We start from the raw sequence: 23279 nt of genomic DNA, 5'->3' as shown, positions 1-23279 counted from the left end.
CCCTATCAATTAGTATTTAGGAAACACTAGCTTTACTAAATACATATGGAGTTTTAAAACTCAGTTCTCTACCTAAATTTTTCACTGGACCCCAACCTTCAGAACAATGAATGGAACATCTGTTGAATTTGCACAATAAAATCTTGCATACCGTCAATCCAAAAGAAAATTTATTAGTAACAGAAGTTTCAACTGGAGCATTAATCGTCTCTTTAAAGGTAAGATTTCTTTGCCATATATCAAGTAAAACCATTCCTATAGCATTTTATTAATTGTAAACACAATGCAAAAGTTTTAAAATACTATCATCGGTGTTTATTATATTAGTTATAAAAAAATAAACTCCCTATAAATCTAAAACATAATCCATTTACAATTGAATGGTACCACCTTCTCCACTTATCTTTGTACCCAGTAACCCCTAAAACTGAAATGTAGCTTAGAAAATAGCATCAAGTAATTTTTCTTTTTCAGAACTATTCCTAGTAGCTGAAAGACAATGTGTCACTGGCAAGACACACCCACCTCTGGATTCTAGACATAAATTCATGAATTTAATGAAACTTTTATGTACATTTATGCTAGCTTTCTTTATTAGTCAAGTATGTATTACTTTGCTAAAAGAGATTAAATAAATAATCTCTTTATTTGAGAGATATTTTTTAATGTTTAAAAAAATACTAAAACACCGAACACTTGGCATTTTGGGTATTTAGTCTCAGAATCACTTAAGAAATTACTATAAATTTTAAAAATAGTTTCTATTTTTAAAATACCAGGGCTATTTCTATACAAAGAAAATAGCCCCCTTTATGGTAGACCAAAAAATGTTACATCTTTATCATTAAAATATTGACAAATTCAATATTCAAATTTCAAGACTTACCGAAAAGGTCCTGTTCTGTTAGCAGATCGAGAATCCCCCCACATCTCTATATCACGAGGGCCTAATAAGTAGATCCTTTTGCTACAAAACTCTGGTTATAGCAGTATCTGCACAAAACAAACCACAAAAATTAGGACATTAGAACATTAAGACTCAACTAATTTCCTCCTGCTTGGCTTCTGAGAGACCACATCAACAGGGATATTTTTGGAAGTCACTTTTAAACATTTACATATGAATTTATAACAAGAAAAATATATTTTAAATCAAAAATGTGTACTGAGGCACCATAAACTTCTCAGTGTACTAAGAATGCTTCACATTTACTAAATATTTGCTAATTTTTCCAGCAGCCATTCCATCTTCCTTTTTGGAAACAGCTGCATCTTAGTATTAACACAATTTTTGGTCCATGTGGCTGACACTATACCATCCAGCCTGGCCAACCAGAATCATCTGTTACCCTCACCACAGTGATGCTTTGATGATGAGCATATATCTCAAGTCAAGCTGAGAAGTCAATTGCAAGAACTTTGCTGCAGCTACTAAAAAAGAAGCAAACTTTCGTGACCTTGGATTTGCCAATGGTTTAATATGACACCAAAAGCACAAGGAACAAAAGAAAAAACAAAATACACTTCATCTCTATCTAAAAAACTTTTATGCATCAAAGTACACTATCAAGAAAGTGAAAAAAATCTGCAGGTCAGCAAAATGGCAGACTAGGAAGTTCCAAAGTCTATTTCCTCCACAGAAACATCAAAAAACAAGCTTTGAACTTGTTTGAACCAACTTTGCTGGAGCTTTAGAAAACAGTCAAAGGTTTACAACAACCAAGTAAATGCTCAGTCAAGAAAAAAATCTTCAAAATAATATGAGAGTTTTGTGGTGTTACTACTCATCCCTGCCCCACCCCTAACATGGCAATGGTTTTGGTCTTGGAGCAGTGGCAGCCCAGTTCCCAGCTACTTCCCACAAATCAGAGGGAAACTTGATTTGCAAAGTATTGTGTACACCTGTTCTAACCTGTCTGGGGGATTTTTGAAGGACTGATGCAAGGTGCTTGCCTCTGTTTCACCTACCTCAGATCTCCGGGGGTGGGGTAGGGGAGGGAAGGCAGCAGGTATTCCTAATAAAAGCTGCAAAGCAGACTATAGACTCACATATATGGAGAGAAGTTGGGAAATTGGGACACCCCAAAGCAACACATATATGGGAGAATTAAGAAAGCATACACATACTCAGGCAAGATACATGATCAGACAAGACCTGCGAAGACAAGCTTTCACCTTGGGCTGATCCACAGGCTCAGGGCAGGCCTAGCTAAGAGTGTTGAAGAAGTACCTCAACACAGAACCAATCTGCAGAGGGTTTTGTTTCCTGCTTTTCTTTTTTTTTCTATCTGTTGGTATGTTTTTTGTTTGTTTTGATTTGTTGAGCTCCTGACATTCAAGGAAATCTTGGTTGAAATGTTAAGCAAACAAGAGCTAAATAAAACACACGCATACATCAGTGATTACACATGACAAAGAATAATCCTTGCAAAAACCGTTTAGAAACAATCTCAGAACAGACTACTACAGCCTTCAACAATTCAAAATAACAAAACAAACAAAGCAAACAAACAAACAAAAAAACAGCACACCCCAAGACAGGGGCGAACCTGATTTCCAGAGTTAGAGCATTATAATAGTCAAATGCCCAATTTTCAACAACAAAAAATTCACAGAGCATACAAAAAGACAGGAAAACATGGCCCATTCAAAGAAACAAATCAACAGAAACCATCCCTAAGTAAGCCCAAATATCAGACTTAATAGACACAAGCTTCATAATAACTGTCTTAAATATGCTTAAGAACTAAATGATAATACAGACAAAGAACTAAAGGAAAAATCAGGAAAACAATGCATAAACAAAATGAGAATATCAACAAAGAGACAGGAATTTATAGAGAAACCAAACAAAAACTTTGCAGCTGAAAAGTAGAATAATTGAAATGAAAAATTCACTAGAGGGGTTCAACAGCAAGCTGAGCAGGCAGAAGAAAGCATCAGCAAACATAAAGACAGGAAAATTGAAATTATATCCTGAGCAGAAAGAAAAAATGAACAAAGGTGAACAAAACCTAAGGGGCCTGAAGAGACCATTAAGTGGACCAAAATATGATTATGCAAGTCTCAGAAGAGAGAAAGGGGTAGAAAGACTATTTGAAGAAATAATGGCCCCCAAGATCCCTAAGTTTGATGAAAGACATGAATCTACAAATACATGAAGCTAAATGAAGTATGAGTAGAATAAACTCCCACCAAGACACATTATGATCCAACTGTCAAAAAAACAAAGAATCTTAAAAGCAGCAGGAGAGAAGAGACTTGTAATGTACAAGAGATCCTCAATAACGTTATAAGCCAATTTCTCATCAGAAACCTTGGAAGCCAGAAGGCAGTGAATGATATATTAAATGTTGCAGGGGAAATAAACTACCAATAAAGAATTCTATGTCAACTATAACTGGAAAATAAAATTTCAAAAATTTTTTTAGCTGCTAAAACGCTCCTTCAAAAATGAGGATGAAATTAAGACGGATAAGCAAAAGCTGAGAAAATCTGTTTCTACAAATGGGCCTTGCAAGAAATGCTAAAATGAGTTCTTCAGGCTAAAATGAAGCTAAAGAGTAACTTGAAGCCTTATGAAAAAATTAAGATCTGTCAAAGATAAACACAAGTGCTCTTTTGAAAACTAGTACTATTTTAACTTTGGCTTACAGTTCCACTTTTTATTTTCTACATGATTTAAAAGATAAATGCATAAGAAAACAATTACCAATGGGAACACAATTTATAAAAATGTTATCTATGACATCAATAACAGAAAGAGGGACGGAGCCATATAAACAGTTTTTGTATGCTATTGAACTTAAGCTGGTATAAACTCAAATTAAGTTGTTACGACTACAGGATATAAAATGTAATTCTCATGATAACCACAAGAAAAATATCTATAAAATATACACATAAGAAAATGAGAATGAAAAATATCTATAAAATATACACATAAGAAAATGAGAATGAAATCAAAACATTTCACAAAAACATTAAAAACAAAAAAAACTAAAAACTAAAGAAAGCAATAATGAAAGGACAAAAAAAGGCTATAAGGCATATAGAAAACAAATAGCGAAATGGCATAAGTCCCTCCTGATCAGTAATTACTTTAAATGTAGATGGTTTAAACCAAAAGACAAGAGTCTAGCAGAATAGATTAAAAAACATGATCCAACTATATGCTGTATAAAAGAGACTCGCTCTAGATCCAAAGTCACAAATAGGTTGAAAACGAAGTATGGAAAAAGATATTCCACGCAAATAACCAAATGAGGGCTGGGTTGGCTATACTAATATCACACAAAAAAAGACCTCTAAGTCTAAGAAGGTACAAAAGGCACAGGACATTATATATTAATTAAAAGGTTCAAAAAATGTGATAAAACATTATGCACCTAATAACAGAACTCCAAAATATATGAAGCAAAAATTGAAAGAACTGAAAGGATAATAAATACATCTATAATAACAGTAGGAAACTTCAAACTCCACTTTCAATAATGAATGGATTGGCCAGACAGAATATAGTAAGGAAATAGAGAACTTAACATGATAAACCAACTGAACTCGATTAACATATTCAGAACATTCCACCCAATAACAGCAAATATCACATCTTCCCAAGTACACATGGAATATTCTCCAGGATGGACCATTTGTTAGGCTACAAACAGGTCTCAATAGATTTTAAAAGATAAAAACCATACAGAGTATCTTCTCTGACCAAAATGGGAAGAAGTTAAGAAATAACATAAAGAAAACTACAAAATTCACAAAATTTTAAGCGCACATACCTCTGACCAGTTCCTCTTCTAGGAATTCATTCTCTAGAAATTTACAGTGTGTGGTGACATGTTTACAAAGGCACATAGTGCAGCACTGTTTGTACTAACGAAAGATTATAAAATCTAAATGTACATCAATACAGCATATTTGTACTACTGAAATACTACACTACTCCAAAAAATAAGCTATGTAAATTGATATAAGCTATTACATATTAAATTTAAAAATAAGTGCAAAACAGCAATCTTGAGAAAGAACAAAGTTGGAAGTATCACACTACCGGATATCAAACTATACCACAATGCTATAATAATCAAAAGAGCATGGTACTGGCATAAAAAGCAGACAAATAGATCAATAAAACAGAATAGAGAGCCCAGAACTAAACCATGTCTACATAGTCAATTAATCTATGACAAAGAAGGCAAGAATATACATAGGGTACAGACAGTCTCTTCAAAAAATGGTGTTGGGAAAACTGGACAGATATATGCAAAAAAGTGAAACCAGACCACTTTCTTATACAAGAATAAACTCAAAATAGTTAAAGACTTAAGTATAAACCCCAAACCATAAAACTCCTAGAAGAAAACATAGGCGATAAACTCTCTGTCATTGCTCTTAGTAAATTTTTTTTTTTTTGGATGTTTCTTGGGCAGGAAAAATAAAAGAAAAAATAAACATAATGGGATTACATCAAACTAAAAAGATTTGTGCAGCGAAGGAAACCAACAAAATGAAAGATAACATCAATAAAGAGAAGATATTCACCAATGATGCATCTGATAAGGAGCTAATATCTGAAATATATAAGGAACTTATACAACTTACACACACACAAAAAATCTGATTAAAAAATAAGCAGAGAACCTGAATATACATTTCTCCAAAGAGGACATAGAAATGGCCAGCAGACAAATGAAAAGATGCTCAACATCTCTAACCATCAGAGACAACATGCAAATTAAAACCATAATGAGATATCAGCTCACAACTGTCAGAATGGTCATCATCAATAAATCAACAAACAAGTACTGATAAGGATATATAGAAAAGGGAAGCCTCATGCACTGTTGGTGGGATTATAAATCAGTTCCGCCACTATGAAAAAAGTTTGGGGGTTCCTCAAAAAAAAATTAAAACTAGAACTACCTTATGATCCAGCAATTGCACTTCTGGGTGTTTACCCGAAGAAATCCAAAATACCAATTTGAAAAGACATATGCATCCCCATGTTCACTGCAGCATTATTTACAATAGCCGAGATATGGAAGCAATCTAAGTGCCCATCAATAGACAATTGGATAAAGAAGATATTGTACATATACACACTGGAATGTTACTCAGCCATAAAAAAGAATGAAATCTTACCATTTGCAACAATATAGATGGACCTAGGGTATTATGCTAAGTGAAATAAGTCAGATAGAGAAAGACAAATATCATATGATTTCACTTATATGTGGAGTCTAAAAAACAAAATAAACAAAGATAAACAAAACAGAAACAGACTCATAGATACAGAGAACAATCTGACGGTTGCCAGATGGGAGGAGGGCTGAGGGGCTGGGTGAAAATGGCGAAGGGATTAAGAAGTACAAATTGGCAGTTACAAAATAGTCACGGAGATGTAAAGTACAGCATAGGGAATAAAGCCAATGATATTTTAAAAACTATGTATGGTGCCGGGTGGGTACTAGACTTATGAGAAGGGGGTCACTTCATAAGTTATATAAATGTCTGACCACTGTGCTGTACACCTGAAACTAATATAATATTAAATGTTGACTGTAATTGAAAAATAAAAATATGTGCAAAATGCTATTTGCAATATGGTATCATCTGTGCAAAATAAAAAAGAATATATACAACAAGGTTAGAGGACTCAACTCACACTTCTCAATTTTAAAATTTATTACAAAGCTACAGTAATCAAGACGGTGTGGGACTAACATAAACATATAGGTTGATGGAAGAGAATTGAGAGTCCAGAAACCTCACGTTTAAGATCAAGTGTTTTAGACATGAGTGGCAAGACAATTCAATAAAGAAAGGACAACTGGATGTCTCCACGCGAAAAGAATGAAGTTGGATGCCTAACTCACACCATGTATAAAAATTAAGTCAAAATGAATCAAAGACCTAAATATCTAAAAGGTTAAAACTATAAAATTCTTAAGGAGAAAATAGGCATAAATCTTCATGACTTTGGACTAGGAAATGGTTTCTTAGGTAAGATAGATACCAGAAGCTCAACAACAAAAAGAAAAATAGATAAATTGGATATCATCAAAATGTAAAACTTTTGTGCTTTAAAGGAAATCAAGAAAATGAAAAGAAAGCCCACAGAATTGGAGAAAACTGTACAAATGACATATTTGATGAGACTTGGATCTAGAATATATAAAGAACTATTTTATAATTCTAACAAAGACAATACAATATTTTAAATAGGCAAAGGCTATCAAGAGGCATCTCTCCAAAGATGATACACCAATGGCCAATAAACACAAGAAAAATGCTCAACATTACCCATAAGGGAAATGCACATCAAAACCACAGCGAGATATCTGAAGTTGCCAAATATGTGGAGATACTGGCACACTCGTACACTGCTGGAGAGAATAGGACAACAGGTTTGTCAACCCACCTAGCAGTGGTTCCCTCCAAAGCTTTCCTTAGGTTAGCTGGAGTTCCTACAGACATGCAGTATAATCCAGCAAAACAAATTATTTAGGAGCCTTGGGGCCAAAATGATCTCAAACTATTCTCAAATTTTAAATGGGTAAAACCTCTGAGTTGCTGACATGGAGCCAGGGTCACTTTTAGTAAGCAGAACTGGCACTGTGGGATGAACTGAATGCCAGGCTAAGGCTTTAAATGCTGAAGCTGATCAGACTCCAGTAAAGATATTAGTTGATATACACAGCAAGACAGGAGTCAAAAAAGTAAAGAGTCTGTTATCACCTAACCCTGAAAATAAATGGCACTAAAACATCAATTCCATACACGAGTGTGGCTGGCAGTGAACATGAAAGTAGGAATGGAAAGGGTCTGCCACCTCAACTGCCCAGATCCCACTCCACACTGATGCTACACAGCAGTGAGTAGAAGGGCCCCGACGTTGAGTTCTCAAGATGAGGATGTGAGGCTGGGTAAAGCTGCTGCAGGTGCAGATCTGGTGGTGGTAGTAAGCAAATGAGAGTTTTGAAGATTAAAGTGAAAAATGGTTCCACATGAATAGCAGCTAACAGGGGTCAACTGGTCCTGAAAGATGGCAAGCATCACATTAAGCTATAGGCTATACTCCCAGCAACGCCCTTCTATCAATTCCTTTACATTTCAGCTTTCAATCGCACTTCCCCAGAACCCAAAGACTTTGGTTTCCTGGAAGCTAACCAGTGGATTTGAAAATAAAGCCTCTCCATTTGCAAGTCTGCACCCTTTAAGATTGGAACTGTGATGGTAGCTGACTATTTTCGAATCCCCTCCACCTTTCATTCCTGATTTGTAAAACCAGTCTTGGCAAATGCTTTCGCTCTGGTCTATTTTGCACAGGTCTAAGAATTTCAACTCTAGCTGCATAATAACAATACTCAGAGCTAAAAACTTTTTAATCATGACTTCAGTTCCAAAAGCCAACAAAGCAGAACCAGGGGACGGGGGAACCTACTCTATTAGTTATAGCTGCGGTATGCAGCCACTTCATCTTGCTTTAAACATTCATTTTCCCCAAAGTAAATGCTTTAGGCCCCAGAAGACACTCAGCTAAGAGCATCAAGGGGGCGCTGTTGGTTTGAATACCTACCCAACTAAGATCCAACTATGAGCTTTTAAACGGTAGCAACTTTAATATGCAATATAGGAACTGGAATTACTGGCTGCTCACAGCACTCTCGTTCCCACCAAAAAATTCCCATTAAAAGATATTAAGTGTATTTACTGCCGTTACAAGGCCTCAGAAGAGTCCTCCTCAGAGCTGGAGTGGGAATTTGCACACCTGCTGCCTTCCCTGGATGTGGCAGCAGTTTCTCAGGCTCCCTCTCCACAACCATATCCTGATTCCCCGTTGGCACTTGCTTTGCCTACCATCATAGCACACACGAAATTAAAAATCAATCAGAAATAAATGCACAAGCTAAATGACAAAGCTTCTAAAAGAAAACAGGAGAAAATCTTTCTGAGCTTGGTGTCAGCAAACACTCCTATAAAGGATCCAGAAAGTATTAATCACAAAAGAAAAAGATTAAAGTTAAAACCTGTTCTTCAATAGCCAATGTTTAAAACTGAGTAGGCAAACTATGGAATGGAAAATAAATATTTGCAACACATATCCGACAAGTGCTCACTATTATTAATCATAAGGAAGATTAAAACCACAATGAAGTAACAGTATGCCCCACTAGAACTGCTAAAATTAACAAGACTCATCAAATCAAACAGACACAAATTTCCAGCAATCAGAACTCTCGTAAACCACTAGAAAGAATGCAAAATGGTACAACCATTTTAGAAACTGGTCTGACAAACATCACCCTAGGACCCAGCAATTTCACTTCGAAGTATCTACCTGAGGTAAATGAAACAAAAGACTTGTAAGAATACATCTGCAACAGCTTTATTCATAAATTTTGTTTCATTTACTGTTTGTTTTTTTAGGTGAGGCAACCCTTGATTGACCTCACAGATTGCAAGGACCTTGTCAGCTTACAATTCCTTATTTTTTATTGTTTACGCCAACAGCACCTGGTCTTCCTAGGTGGTCTCCCATCCAAGTACTAACCATGCTCGACTCTGCTTAGCTTCCAAGATCAGACCAGGATCAGCACAATAGTTTTTTTAAATGGAAACAACCCAAATATCCTTCAGTAGGAGCTGAGATAAACACTGGTGCCCTGGGGTAGTGTACTTCGACGAGATTTCAAATGCAACGGTGCCTTTTGGGTCAAGTGAAACAGAGGTTATAAGAAAGGGGAGATGGATAAGGAGAATCAGTAAGACCCATTCTTTTTTTAAATTACGTTTTTTTTTAAATTGTGGTAAAATATACATCATACAAAATTTACTATTTACCCTTTTCAGGTGTATAGTTCAGTGGCATTAAGTACATTCACATTGCTGTGCTACTATCATCTCCACCCACCTACAGAACGTTTTTCATCTTGCAAAACTGAAACTCTGTATTCATTCCCCTCTTTACCTAGCCATTGGCAACCACCATTCTACTTTGTCTCTATGATTCTGACCCTAAGTACCTGAAAATACTAGCAGAATCATGCAATATTTGTCTTTCCGTGACTGGCTTATTTAGCTTAGCATACTGTCTTCAAGGTTCATCCATAATGCAGCATCTATTAGAATTTCATTCTTTTTTTAACCCATTTCCCATTTAGGAAAAAAAGTGCAGCTCGCTGCCCGCATTAATTTAATTTTACATAAACACACTCTTTGAGGCTGAAGCAAATCTGACTGGTTTTCAATGTGAAAATAAAATACAAAAACTGTATTTTTTGGACTTATTTCTAAATAGAACTTGTCTCTAATCAACGTAACAGAAACATATATGATGATCAGTATTTAATAATTTAATAATTTTTTTTTTTTTTTTTTTAAATTTCAAAGCACAGACCACCACAAAGCGGAACTTCACATTCCACACAAAAATACTGCAGTCCTCTCCGGACCTTCTCGCCATCCTTGTCGTTGTGCGAGCGGCATCCTTTGCAGCAACCAGCTAGACTGTTTCTGGTGTTGGTGGTATGCTCTTGGAGAAATTCTTCCAGACAGGCGAAGAGGTGTGATGTCATCAGAGCACGGATGACCTCGAAGACGTTGCTGCCCTGGTTTGTGATACTTTTCCAGAATTCTTCAAATTAACGTCAGTCTGAAGTTTATGTGGCTGGTTGTGTGCTCAGGATTGTCCTTCTTGAACAGGAGTGGAGGAGCTCGGCAATGCAATGTTTAGAAGGTGGCGAAAGAATTTCTATTACCAAAACTTGTGCCTTTTGTGCTCAGTTGGATAAGTGAGCATCTGATCAGTCTAGTCCACTGCTCCCATATTCTCGTTATAATCCACAATGACACGTGGCTTCTTAGTTTTCTTTCCATTTCTGATGTGTACAATCACAGTATCATTGTGGAATGCTGACGACATTGTCATCTCCTTCTCGTCACACCACTTCAGTGCCATAAATTCACCAAAGAATCTGGCTGGAGTCGTCCCCTTTGCAATCTTTTTTTTTTAGATCATTTGGGATCTGTTTTCTGTTTAAATGAGCTGTCCCAACTGCACAAGTCCCGTTTTGATGTAATTCCTGGAAAAGCATAGGTGATGTCTGGCAAACTTTGTGGGTGAGATTACAACTGTAATCCGCAGGTTATCTAAAGGTAAACGATGCAGCCTCAAGTAATGCTGCTAAGTATTCTCAGGGAAAACGGGAATAGATTAAGGCTGAATAACATTCCACTGTGTTTATATACCACCTTTTGTTTATCCATTCATCCAAATGATGAACACCTGGATTACTTCTATCTTTTAGCTATTGAGATTAATGAACATGGATGGACAAATATCTCTGAGACCCTCCTTTCAATTATTTTAGATATATACCCAGAAGTGGAATTGCTGGATCATATGGAAAGTCTATTTTTAATTTTTCAAGGAACCACCATATTATCTTCCACAGCAGCTACACAATTCTATATTCCCACCAATAGTACACAAGATTCTGTTACAGACTTAACCGTGCCAAGCCCTATCCCCTGCCCCAATCCATACGCTGAAGCCCTAGCCCCCAATGTGATTATATTTAGAGGAAGGACCTTTAAGAAGATAATAAAGGTTAAAAAGGGTTGTAAGGATGGGTCTCTACTACAACAGGACTGGTATCAAAGGAATGCATGCAAAGAGAAAAGGCTAAGCTAAGGAGAAAGGCCTCGCTAAAAACCAACTCTGCTAGCCCCTTGATCTGGAGTTCAACCCCCAGACTGTGAGAAAATAAACTTTTGTTGTTTCAAGTCAGTGTGTGGTATTTTGTTATGCAGCTCTAGTAGAATAATTTAAGTTTTAAGTTTCAATTTCTCCACATCCTCATCAACCTGTTTTGTTTGCTTATTTGTCTTGGATACATAGCTATCCTATAGAAGAAATGGCATTTTATTGTGGTTTTCATTTGCATTTCCCTAATCATTGATGATACTGAATATCTTTCCATGTGCTTTTTAGCCACTTGTATATCCTTCCTGGGAAAAACGTCTATTCAAGTCTCCTATTTTTTATTCAGAGTTTGTTATTGTTGTTGAGTTTAGGAGTTTTCTATATATTCTGGATATTAAGCCTTTATCAGACATATAATTTGCAAATATTTTCTTCCATTCTGTGAGTTGCCTTTTTAGTGTTCCTTGATGAAGAAAAGGTTTTAATTTTAATGAAATCTATTTTTCTAACTGTGCTTTTGTTGTTATTCAAGAGAAAAGGTTTTAATTTTAATGAAATCTATTTTTCTAACTGTGCTTTTGTTGTTATTCAAGAGATCACCACCAAATCCAATGCATGAAGCTTTCCCATTTTCTTCTAAAAGTTTAATAGTTTTAGCTCTTACATTTAGGAGCAAGATCCATTCTAAAAAACTCAGTTATGTTCTTTTACATATTAATTCCTTTAAAAGTTTACATGCCCACATTCTCTCTGGAATGTTTTTGTGTACCTCCGTACTGAAGACTGTAGCTTGAAGAACCTACCCTTTTACCTTGCTCTATCACTTAATTTTTTTTGCCTATATTACCACTCTGTTGACTGCTTCCTTTTTGTTTGTAAATATACTGAAGTCTCTCTCATGTGACACACACAACAAAATCTTTAAATATTAGTTGAATAATTAAATGAATGTCTGCCAAATACTGCTTATCCTCCAGGGCTCTATACTGTTCCCCAGCACTGTTCCTGGTCCACGTGTCATCTCCAGGTGCTATGCACTCAATGTCTGTGTCCTTCTAAAATTCATATGTTGAAACCCTAATCCCAAGAGTGATGGTATTTGGAGGTGGGGCTTGAAAATGGGGCCCTCATGAATGGGATTAGTGTCCTTATAAGAGACCAAAGAGAAATGATCTCTCTACCACATGACAATACAGCAAGAAGGGAACTGTTTGCAAACCAAGAGGATCCTCACCAGGAACCAAATCAGCCAGAACCAAGAGGATCCTCACCAGGAACCAAATCGGCCAGAACCTTGACCTTGACCCTACCTCCAGAATTGTCAGAAATAAATTTCAACTTTTTAAGCCGCCAAGCTGACTCTGGGCAATCTCATCCATTCCCAATTCAACCACATCTACCATCTCTATGATAATTTCCACTTCTCCATCTCCTGCCTAGATGTCTGTAAAGTCCAAATGCCTGCCAGAAATTGTCACTTGGCTATCCCAGAGGAATCTCAAACTTGCATACTAATTTGTATTTTGACTTTATTACTACAAGGAAACATTTTAATACTTCATTAGAGCTGCTTTTTTTATGAACGGAAATTCCCCAGGTTTTAAATATTCTTTCTTATGTCCTGGTCCCTTATATCAGCAAATTAGTCAGGTCGCTAATTTAAGAGTGAGCTCTATAAGGCAGTACAGGGCTAAGAGTACACTCTTAGGACATACTCTGCTTGAGTTCAGAGCTAGACTCCTCGGAAGCAAATCTTGGCTCTGCCACACTGGACCTTAAGCAACTTATTTAACTTATTGCCTCGGTTTACTAATCTGTAAAATGAGGATAAAGATAATATGTACTTCATAGAGTTATAGGATAAAATAACAATGTAAATTCGTTAGGACAGTGCCTGATAAATAAATACTCAGTAAATGTTACCTATTACTATTTAAAGGGTTTAATTTAAAAATTTTTTGGGATTTGGAATGCATTCCCATTGATGCAGTCTGATTTGGCTAAATGACTGATGTTAAATTTGATTCGCCAATTACATTATATGACAGACATTTTTCATAAATTAAGTCTGCAGCTCCAAGGTTTTGACAAATATATATTCAAAGCATGTATGCAACATATACCAGAAAACATATCCTTTGCAGCTATTTATTATAGAAATGTTAAAATGCTACCTTAGAAATGTGCAAAGTAGTAAATAAGTTTTTCAAAATTTTAGCGGGAAAATTTTTAATTCTTTTAGGTGGCCCAAGGTAAAAGAGTTTCAAGACCACAGGACTATTGCCTGTGTTTTAAGACTGCCTGGGTATGATTACCATAAAGAGTAAATTAGATCATGCATAAGAAGCAATTACATTCATAGAAACTTTATTCATAATAGCCAAAAACTGGAAACAATCCAAATGTCCATCAACAGGCAGCTGAATAAAAATGTGAGATATCCATAAAAAAGAATGCAACAACACAGATGAACTTCAAAAAACATTTCAAGTGAAAGAAGACAGACACAAAAGACTGGTAACTGTGTAATTCCAATTATAGGAAATTTCTAGAAAACAAAACTACAATGACACGAAACAGATCAGTGGATGCTAGGACTTGCAGTTGAAGTGGGAACTGGGGATAAAAACAAACAGGAACTAGGTAACCTTTTTATGCATTTAGTTATTTATTTAACTAGCTGGCTAGTTAGTTATTGTGCTTAGCTAACATTTCAAAGCACTGTCGTGCCATCCCGTTATTTTTTTAATTTTATTAAATTTATTGGATTGATTTTGGTTAATAAAATTATACAGGTTTCAAATGTACAATTCAATAATGCATCATCTGTATATTGTATTGTTTGTTCACCAGAACTAGGCAATGTTTTGAGGTGCTGGAAGAACTCTAAATCTGAATGTGATGATAGCATCGAACTGAACCTTACAATGAGTGAATTTTTTGATATGAAAAATTATGTCTCCAAAAAAAAGTTTGAAAAATTTTAAAGCAATAATGTATTAAATATTATTACTACTGATACTATGCTTAGGTATTTAAAATCATAATAACTTTAAGCTAGAAAAGACCTTCCTGGGTATGTCTATTCCTACTCTCTGAAACAAGAGTAATAAAGGCAAGCTGAGCGCTGACTGCCACGGTTAAGCATTTAACATGGGTTCTCTCATTTAATCATCACAAGTCCTCCATGGAGTAAGTTCTGTTAACACTCCCACTTTATAGACTATGAAACTAAGGATGAAATAGGTTGAGACACTTGCCCCAAAACAATATAACTAATATGAGGAAAAGTCAATATGCAAATTCAAGACCATATGATTCCAAAGCCAATGCTCTTAGAAAAACCCATCCTAAAATTCATATGGAATGCCAAAGGATTCTGGATAGCCAAAAAAATCTTTAAAAACAAATGGAGGTCTCACACTTGCCCATTTCAAAACTTACTGTAAAGCTACAGTAATCAAGTGTGGTATTTGTATAAGGACAGATATAAATAACAATGGAATAGAGAACCCAGAAATAAACACTCACATACATATTGTCAAGTGATTTTCAACAACAGTACCAACACTATGCAATCAGGAAAAGAGTCTTTTCAACAAATGGTTATCAACATGCAAAAGAATGAAGTAGGACCTTTACCTAACATCATATACAAAAATTATCTCAGAATGGATCAAAAACCTAAACATGAGATAAAATCTTTCAGAGATCAGGGAAAATATGGCATAAATGATAGAGGCTTTGTTTATCCCTCCTGTGACCACAATGAAGTTGTGACAGAAACACGGAGCAAACAGCAAGCAAAGTCGCCTGGAATCTAGATGAACAGAAGCACTACAACTAGGGAAAGAAATAAGAGACCACCTTGCAACAGCAGAAGGTAGGAGGGGGCGAAGTAGTGAGGCTGCCTGGTCCTGAGCGGCAGAATGGGTCAGAGGCTATGGCAGCGGCAGCCGCAGATGCCTCTTAAAGGAGCCATGTCCGAGAGCAGACTTTAGCTGTGATGGACCTGCTCACTCTGAGCACCAGCACCAGGCCGGCTGTACCGGGGGGGCGCACCAGAGACTTAAGGAAGGACACAGAGTTGTCAGAGTGAGGGCCAGAGGAGGTGAGGCTCTCTCCTAGGCAGAAGTGCTGGTGGGATCCACTCTTTCTCTGTTGAGTCCTCCCCATCCCACTCCCAGTGTAGGGACTCAGCACCGCCATAGGTGAGAGGCCATTAAACTGATAACAGAGGCCGCTCTGCCCAGAGGATTCCCTGAAACTCCACCTCCCCCAACTCAGGCCCCACTGAAGCCAAATCCTGTTGTGACCTGGGCAAGTCCAGTGCTCCAGACTCACAAGGTGCTTCTTGCTAAGCAGTGCCAAGACTCACATTAGTGGCAGCTGACCTCAGTCTCTGGCATGGCCTCTTGAGGCAACTATAAGCACAGCATCTGTGGATTACTTGCTGAATCTTAACAGGTGGCCCCGGAGGGACACAGGCAAGGGCTAAACTTGGCCTGAGTTGAACCCCTCTCAGGACTGTGCCACTGGACACCTACTTCACAAAGCCACGCTAATAAGACCGGGAGACTAAGGAGGTCTGCTTAGTACATAGAAACAGACACAAAAAGGCAACCAAAATGGGAAGACAAAGAAGCAGAAATCGTATGAGAGAACAGAACAGAGATCCAGTAATAACAGAGTCAAGCAATCTCACAGATGCAGAGTTCAACACACTGGTTATAAAGATGCTCAATGAACTTACGGAAAGTGTAGATGAACTCTGAGAATTTTAACGAAGAGATAAAATACATAAAAATGGAATTGGAAATTATAAAAGGGAACAGTCAGAAATGAAGAACACATTATTTGAGATGAAGAGTATATGAGACGGAGTTAACAGAGTGGATAAAGAAGATCGAACCACTGATACAGAGGATGGAAAAGCCAAAGACACTCAATCAGAATGGCAAGAAAAAAGAAGCCAAGACTATAACAATAATTTAAGGAGCCTATGGGACACATTAAATGTAAAATATCCATGACATAGAGGTACCTGAAGGAAAACAACAAGTTGAAGATTTGAAAAAATAATGATGGAAAGCGTCCCTAACCTAGTGAAGGAAACAAACATACAACACTCCAAGAAGCTCAGAAGTCCCAAAAAAGATGAACCTAAAGAAGCCCACACCAAGACACATTATAATTAAAATGCCAAAGATTAAATACAAAGAGAGAATCTTAAAAGCAGCAAGAGAAATGCAGTTAGTTACCTACAAAGGAGCTCCCATAAGACTGGAAGCTGATTTCTCAAAAGAAAATATGCAGGACAGAAGGGCTTGGCACAAAATATTCAACATGATGAAAACCCAGGATCTACAACTAGGAATACTTTATTCAACAAAGCTATCATTTAGAGTTGAAAGACACATAAAGAGCTTCCCAGACAAAAATAAGCTAAAGGAATTTATCAACGCCAAGCCAGTATTAAAGGGAATGTTGGAAGGACTTCTTTAAGAAGAAAAAGCATGTATCAAAAACAGGAATAAAGAACGGTAATAACTACATTTCTATCAACGAGTACCCCAAATGGAAAAGAATTAAGTGCTCCAACCAAAAGATAGTGGCTGAACAGAAACTAAACAAGATCCCTACATATGCTGCCTACAAGAGACTTCATATTAAAAGACATACACAGACTAAAAGGAAGGGGATGGAAAAAGCTTTTGCCTTGATGGACCTAGAGGATACTGCGCTGAATGAAGTAAGAGAAAGACAAATATCACATGATTTCACGTACACATGGAATCTAAAGAACAAAATAAACGACAACAACAATGGAAATAAACTCACAGATACAGGAAATATTCTGAGGGCTACTAGATGAGAGAGGGCTTGGGAAGGACGGCGAAAAAGGGCAAAGAGATTAAGAAGTACAAATGGACAGTTACAAAATAGACAAGAAGATATAGTTTAGCATAAGGAAAATAGTTTATAGCAGTAATAAATATGTAAGGTGAAGAACGGTACTAGATTTAGCAGGTGATCGCTTTGAGAGTTATATTGATCACTAATCACTATGCTGTACAACTAAAACTATTATTGTATGCCAACTATAATTTTTTAAAAATTCAGTGAATGGTACAATGTAAATACGAGCAACTGTCTGCTATATTTCAATAAAGCCAAAAACAAACAAACAAAAAAAACCAAAAATAACCCCTAATCTAGAAAAAAAAAAAACTCTCAGAAGAAAACATGGAGGGAAAGCTTCATGCACTGGATTTGGCAAAGATGTTTTGAATGACACCAAAGGCACAGTCAACAAAATAAAAAAATAGACAAATTGGACTTCATCAAAATTAAAGTCTTTTTTGCATCAAAGAACACTATTAACAGAGTAAAAAGGCAAGCAACGGAAAGGAGAAAATATCTGCAAATCATATATCCGATAAGGGTTTAATATGCAAGTATACAGAAAACTCCTAAACAACAAAACCTGATTAAAAATGGTCAAAGGACTTGAATAGACATTTCTCCAAAGAAGAATATACAAATGCCTAATAAGCACATGAAAAGATGTTCAGTATCATCAACATTACGAAATGCAAATCAAAACCACAATGAAATGTCACTTCACACCCATTAACATGGCTATTGTCAAACACAAAAGAAAACAAGAAGTTGGTGAGGAACCTTATGTATTGCTAGTGGGCATGTAAAATGGCCACTGTGGAAAAGTATGGTAGATCCTCAAAAAATTAAAAATTGAATTACTATATGATCCAGCAATTCCACTTCTAGAAATATATCCAAAAGATACAAAATCAGGGACTCAAGCAGATATACGTATGTCCATATTCACAATAGCCAAAAGGTAGAACGAACTAAAATGTCTATCAACAGACGAACAGATAAACAAAATGTGGTATATACATACAACAGAATATTATTCAGCCTCGAAAAGTAATAAATTCTAATAGATGCTATAACACGGACAAATCTTGAAAATACTATGCTAAATGAATAAGTCAATCAATAAAGGACACATATTGTATGATTTATGATTCTACTTATATGAGATACCTAGACTTGGTAAATTCATAGAAATGAAAAGTAGAATGGTTGTTGCCAGTGGCCAGAAGAGGGGAGAATGGGGAGTTATTACTTAATGGACACATAGTTTTGATTTGGGAAGATGAAAAAAGTTCTGGAGCTGTATGGTAATTATAGTCCCATGACACTGTGAATGTACTTAATACCATTAAACTGTACATTTAAAAATGGTAAGGAAAGAGAAAGAGAGAGAGAGAAAACTTCACATCCATTAGGGTGGCTATTATAAAAATATATATATATATATAACAAGTGTTGTCAAAATATAGAGAAATTGGAACCCTTGTGCATTACTGTTGGGAATGTAAAATGACATTGCAACTTCTGTGGAAAACTAGTATGGCAGTTCCTCAAAAACTTAAATACGGAATTATCACATAACCCCACTTCTGGGTATATCAAAGAAACTGAAAGCAAGGACATTGAGAGAATTGTATATCCATGTTCATAGCAGCATTATTCACAACAGCCAAAAGGTGGAAACAATCCAATTGTCTACCAACAAATAAACAGATAAAATGTGGTCTATATGCACCAACAGAATATTAGTCAGCCTTAAAAGAGAAAAAGATGTCAACTAAAAAAAAAAAGTTTGATCTCGGAAGCTAAGCAGGGTCAGGCCTGGTTAGTACTTGGATGGGAGACCACCTAGGAAGACCAGGTGCTGTAAGCATAAATTTAAAAAGATGTCAACTATAACTCAATTTTGTTTCTAATTTTTAAAGAATGAAGTCTGGATACATGCTATGACATGAATGAGCCTTGAAAACGTTATGTTAAGGGAAATAAGTTGGAAACAAGGGGAAATATTTTATGATTCCACTTATATGGAGTACCTAGAACAGGCAAGTTTTTGGAGACAGAATACAGACTAGAGGTTACCAGGTGCTGGAGGGAGGGGCCATGAGAGTTACTTGCTTAATGGTTAGAGTTTCTGTTTGGGGTAATGAAGAAGTTTTTGAAATAGTGGTAATGGTTGCACTACTATATGTAATTAAAGAATTCTACACCTAAAAATTATTTAAATGGCAACTTTTGTTATAAAACATATAAAAAAATACGTTTATCACAACTTTGTAAAAAAAATTAGTAACGTTAACATACAAAAAAAACACTGAATCATACACCTTAAATAAGTGAATTGTATAGTGTGTGAATTATATCTCAACAAAGCTGTTTTATGAAAAAAGCTAACAGTGGTGATTAACATTTAGTGAACACTGTCTACATACAAGGCACTGTTCTAAGGGCACTACCAGTACTACATTAACCTCACAACAAACTGTGGGGTGGCTACATTTCTTAACTTCATTACACGTATGAGGAACCTGAAATTAGGTAGTCTGTCCAATATCACTGAGTAGTGGAGTCGTCAGGGACTGAAACTCTATCAGATTCTAGAGTTCTTCTACTGAGTCCCACAGTGTGATAGGAGGGTTATAAAAGGCACTCAACAGATGCCCCACTAAGTGAATGTAACAAACAGTGTATGGTGGGAGTCTAGCAGAAAAATTAATTCTAAACACCTGGTGTATAGCTAGAAGAGTCCATCAAAGGAATGATTTATGATCTTGAAAATCTGAGAACTTTCTGATAGTTTGAATATTACTACAACTCTGAACCAAGTTAATACCAGTATACACAATAAACATTAGCAGAAGAATATAACCTTGCCCCCAAGTTTCTGCAATGAGACCACAGAGCTCATTAGACAATTGTCTTCACAGAAGACAGAGAACGTAGGATCCTAAAGGCAACAAAAGTAAACCCAAGTCTGGTAACAGAATTCTGCAAATAAGGGTGCTAAGGATGTCTAGAGAGACTGCGTACCTATCCTATAGGTTAGGTACTTAGTTGAGTGCTAATGAGATAAGGTTCTGGTCCAACTTTTGTGTGTTTCACCCAAATGGTAACATATCATTAGTTACTTCAGACCTTGCCAGTCCTAGCAAAACTCATCAGTCCTTGATACCTCTCCCTGAAGTCCTCACAAGTTTGCTGATGTTGACATCATTAAATCATTCACACTGGAGACATTACTCAACAGGAAGTTGAAAACTAACAAACCTAGGGCACAATCCAGAGTTCAGAAAATGAACCAGGTGACCAGGTGCATCAGTCTACTGAAATCCTTCACTAAGATCCAGCAACTTTGACCTTCACAAGCAAACCTGGAATATGCAAAAAATACAATTACCCTTACAGTTTATGTACCTTACGAAACAAGGCCCTTTCTTTTTATTAAAAAATGCACTCCCAGAGTTGAACCCAGTAGCATAACATCAATTCTAAAGTTAAAAGAAAGACAGATTTACAACGCCAAAAGGAATCTAAAGAGTGAATACGAGGAAAACATCCTGCTCCTCCTACATTCGCCCAACGGGCGCAGAACCCACCAGACCAGTCCCCCGCCTCCAGGTTCCACTGCCTGGGGTGCCGGGATCTGAGCTCTCGCGCCCTGTGGTCCCGCCGAGCCCACTCGTGTCTGTCCAGGTCTGAGGGCGAGGCTGTCGAGCGATACCTCAGAACTGAATCAGATTCCTGCAAAAGCAGGAAAAAAGGCAGGAATACAGGGCCCGCCTGCGGCTCCGCAGGCCCGGAGCACCGAACAGCAACCGCGCGCCAGACCGCGACCCCGCAGCCCGCAGCCCCGAGGATGGACCGGTATTTCGACCACCGTGCCGGGCCCCGCCCCGGGCCCGAGACCGTTCCAGGGAGCTCCTCCCGTGGGCGGCGCCTCCCTCACCACACCGCCACTTGGCTCTCTTCTTCCCGAGCAAAGTCGCGGCCGCCCCGCGACACCTAAGCCACAGCTTCCAGGCCGCGTGGGCCCGCGACGTCCAGAGCGGCCTACCAGGCCAGCTGTTTTCCCGCAGGCTCTGGCACGCCCTCCCTACCTCCCCAGGCCCTTACCGAGGCAGCGCGGCCTCCACGGCCCGCTCCTCCTAATCTTCAGCCGCGGCCACCGACCCAGCGTCGCGGGGACCGGAACTTCCTCCGCGCCCGGCCGCTGCCTCCACAAAGGCGCCGCGCCGCCGCCTTCAGCGCTCGGCCCGCCGGGATATGGAGTACGCCGGCTGGTCGCGCCGACTCCACTCCCGCCGTGCCCCGCGCGGGGGGCGGGGGAAAGAGGGAGGTGTGCCCGCGGGGGGCGGGGCGTAAGGGCACGCTGCTCGCCCGCGTCCAATGGGAGGGCGCTTCTCTGCCCCGGTGCGCGGGACCTGCTGGGGGTTGTGGTTTGACCTCTGACCTGTGCTAGTCGTCTTCCTTTTCTCTCTTCGGATTTGAGCGAGTGGTGGTGGCTTGGTCTTCTCGATGTTTGCTCACCGCCGGGAAGCGTGGATACGACATTGGCCCGTCTAGCTCGAGGCTGCCTTGTTGTCCGTTAGTGTGGAGGAAATGGAAGGGATCCTTCAACGTCTGAAGCCTTCCCAGGGAGGGGCTGCTGGCCCTTCCAGTCCAGGAGTTTAGCCCTTTTGCCCAAGACCGAGGATAGGTGCGAGAGAAGTACTTGAATTAGAGAAGCAGTAGTCACAGAGGTTCGTCCCTTGTCCAAGTTAGGCATCCCCAGCTCAAGAACACCAGGCAGTAAGCTAATATCCTTAGCTATGTTGAAGGTTCGGCAGCCCTGCCTGTAAAGGAAAGTCCGCCAAGGTTCCATAGGGCCTTGCTAGTTCTCAGGCAATAAATCTGGCCAAGAGTGATTTGTGCGAGGTCGCAGAGGAACTGGAAGCTATCTGCAAATCAGCAATCCAGTGGAAAAGAGGGACATCACAGCTTTTAGTTTGCAGCTCACTTCCAGAGTCTCTTTCAGGCTAATATTCTTTAAATGGCCAGCTCCAGGCCTCCAGGTGGATTGTCTACACTGTTGAAATGCTTGCTAATTCCAGCCACCTGGCATCCCTGTCAGTAGACCCTTAGGGAAAGTAACCAGATTTTATAGCCCAAATTCAACATCATGAGATCAAAGAAGTCTGCTACAAGAAACACCCTATAAAGCATTCTAAAATAAAGCAAACTTTATCTGTAAAGAAAGGAAGTTGTTGGGTTAAATAGTCTCTAAAATTACCTTCCCACTTTTCAGGCATCTTGTCTGCAAGTCATTTCTTCAATAACTGAAGCACCTGCTATGTGCCAAGCATTGTATCAGGTACTGGAAACACGGGAAAAAAACTTTGCTGCCCTAGTGGAGATGGGGTTGCTGGCAGTTACTGGAGACAACAAGTTAAACAGGATATACAGTTTATGCTTCAATGAGTTTGATTTCTGTAAGAAGGGAAATGGAAAGCTGTTGGAGGGCTCTAAATAGAATATCATGACTTGCCTTCTATGTTAATAGGATCCCTTTGGCTGCCGTGTAAAGAATAGGCTGAAGGTGGGAAGGGTAGTAGCAGGGCATCCAGCTTGGAGACTGTGGCAATGATACAACCACAGAAGGATGATACTTGTACCTGTGTGG

General features: G+C 38.1%; 1 protein-coding gene across 5 annotated transcripts in view; it reads right to left on the bottom strand.

The window, feature by feature from the left end:
- Positions 1-21908, bottom strand: part of RBM6 (RNA binding motif protein 6) — a 91952-nt gene extending 70044 nt beyond the window's left edge. For 3 of the 5 annotated variants that reach the window (XM_039837811.1, XM_039837812.1, XM_039837813.1), the window contains exons 1-2: positions 21734-21903; positions 887-993 (exon numbers count right to left, since the gene is read on the bottom strand). Coding sequence is in view for 2 of the 5 variants with exons in the window: in XM_039837810.1 (XP_039693744.1) it covers positions 887-930 (44 nt within the window). In the remaining 3 variants the exon portion in view is untranslated. Of the gene's footprint in view, positions 1-886; positions 994-20887; positions 20992-21733 lie in introns of all 5 variants that reach the window. The other 2 variants (XM_039837810.1, XM_039837809.1) reach the window with 2 other exon arrangements.
- Between the last annotated feature and the right edge of the window lie 1371 nt (positions 21909-23279).

The sequence above is a fragment of the Pteropus medius genome, unplaced genomic scaffold (genome assembly GCF_902729225.1).
Source record: "Pteropus medius unplaced genomic scaffold, Ma_sr-lr_union100, whole genome shotgun sequence".
Classification (NCBI taxonomy): Eukaryota; Metazoa; Chordata; class Mammalia; order Chiroptera; family Pteropodidae; genus Pteropus; species Pteropus medius.
Note: the sequence above shows the minus strand (reverse complement) of the source record. Positions and strands in the feature narration are given on the sequence as shown.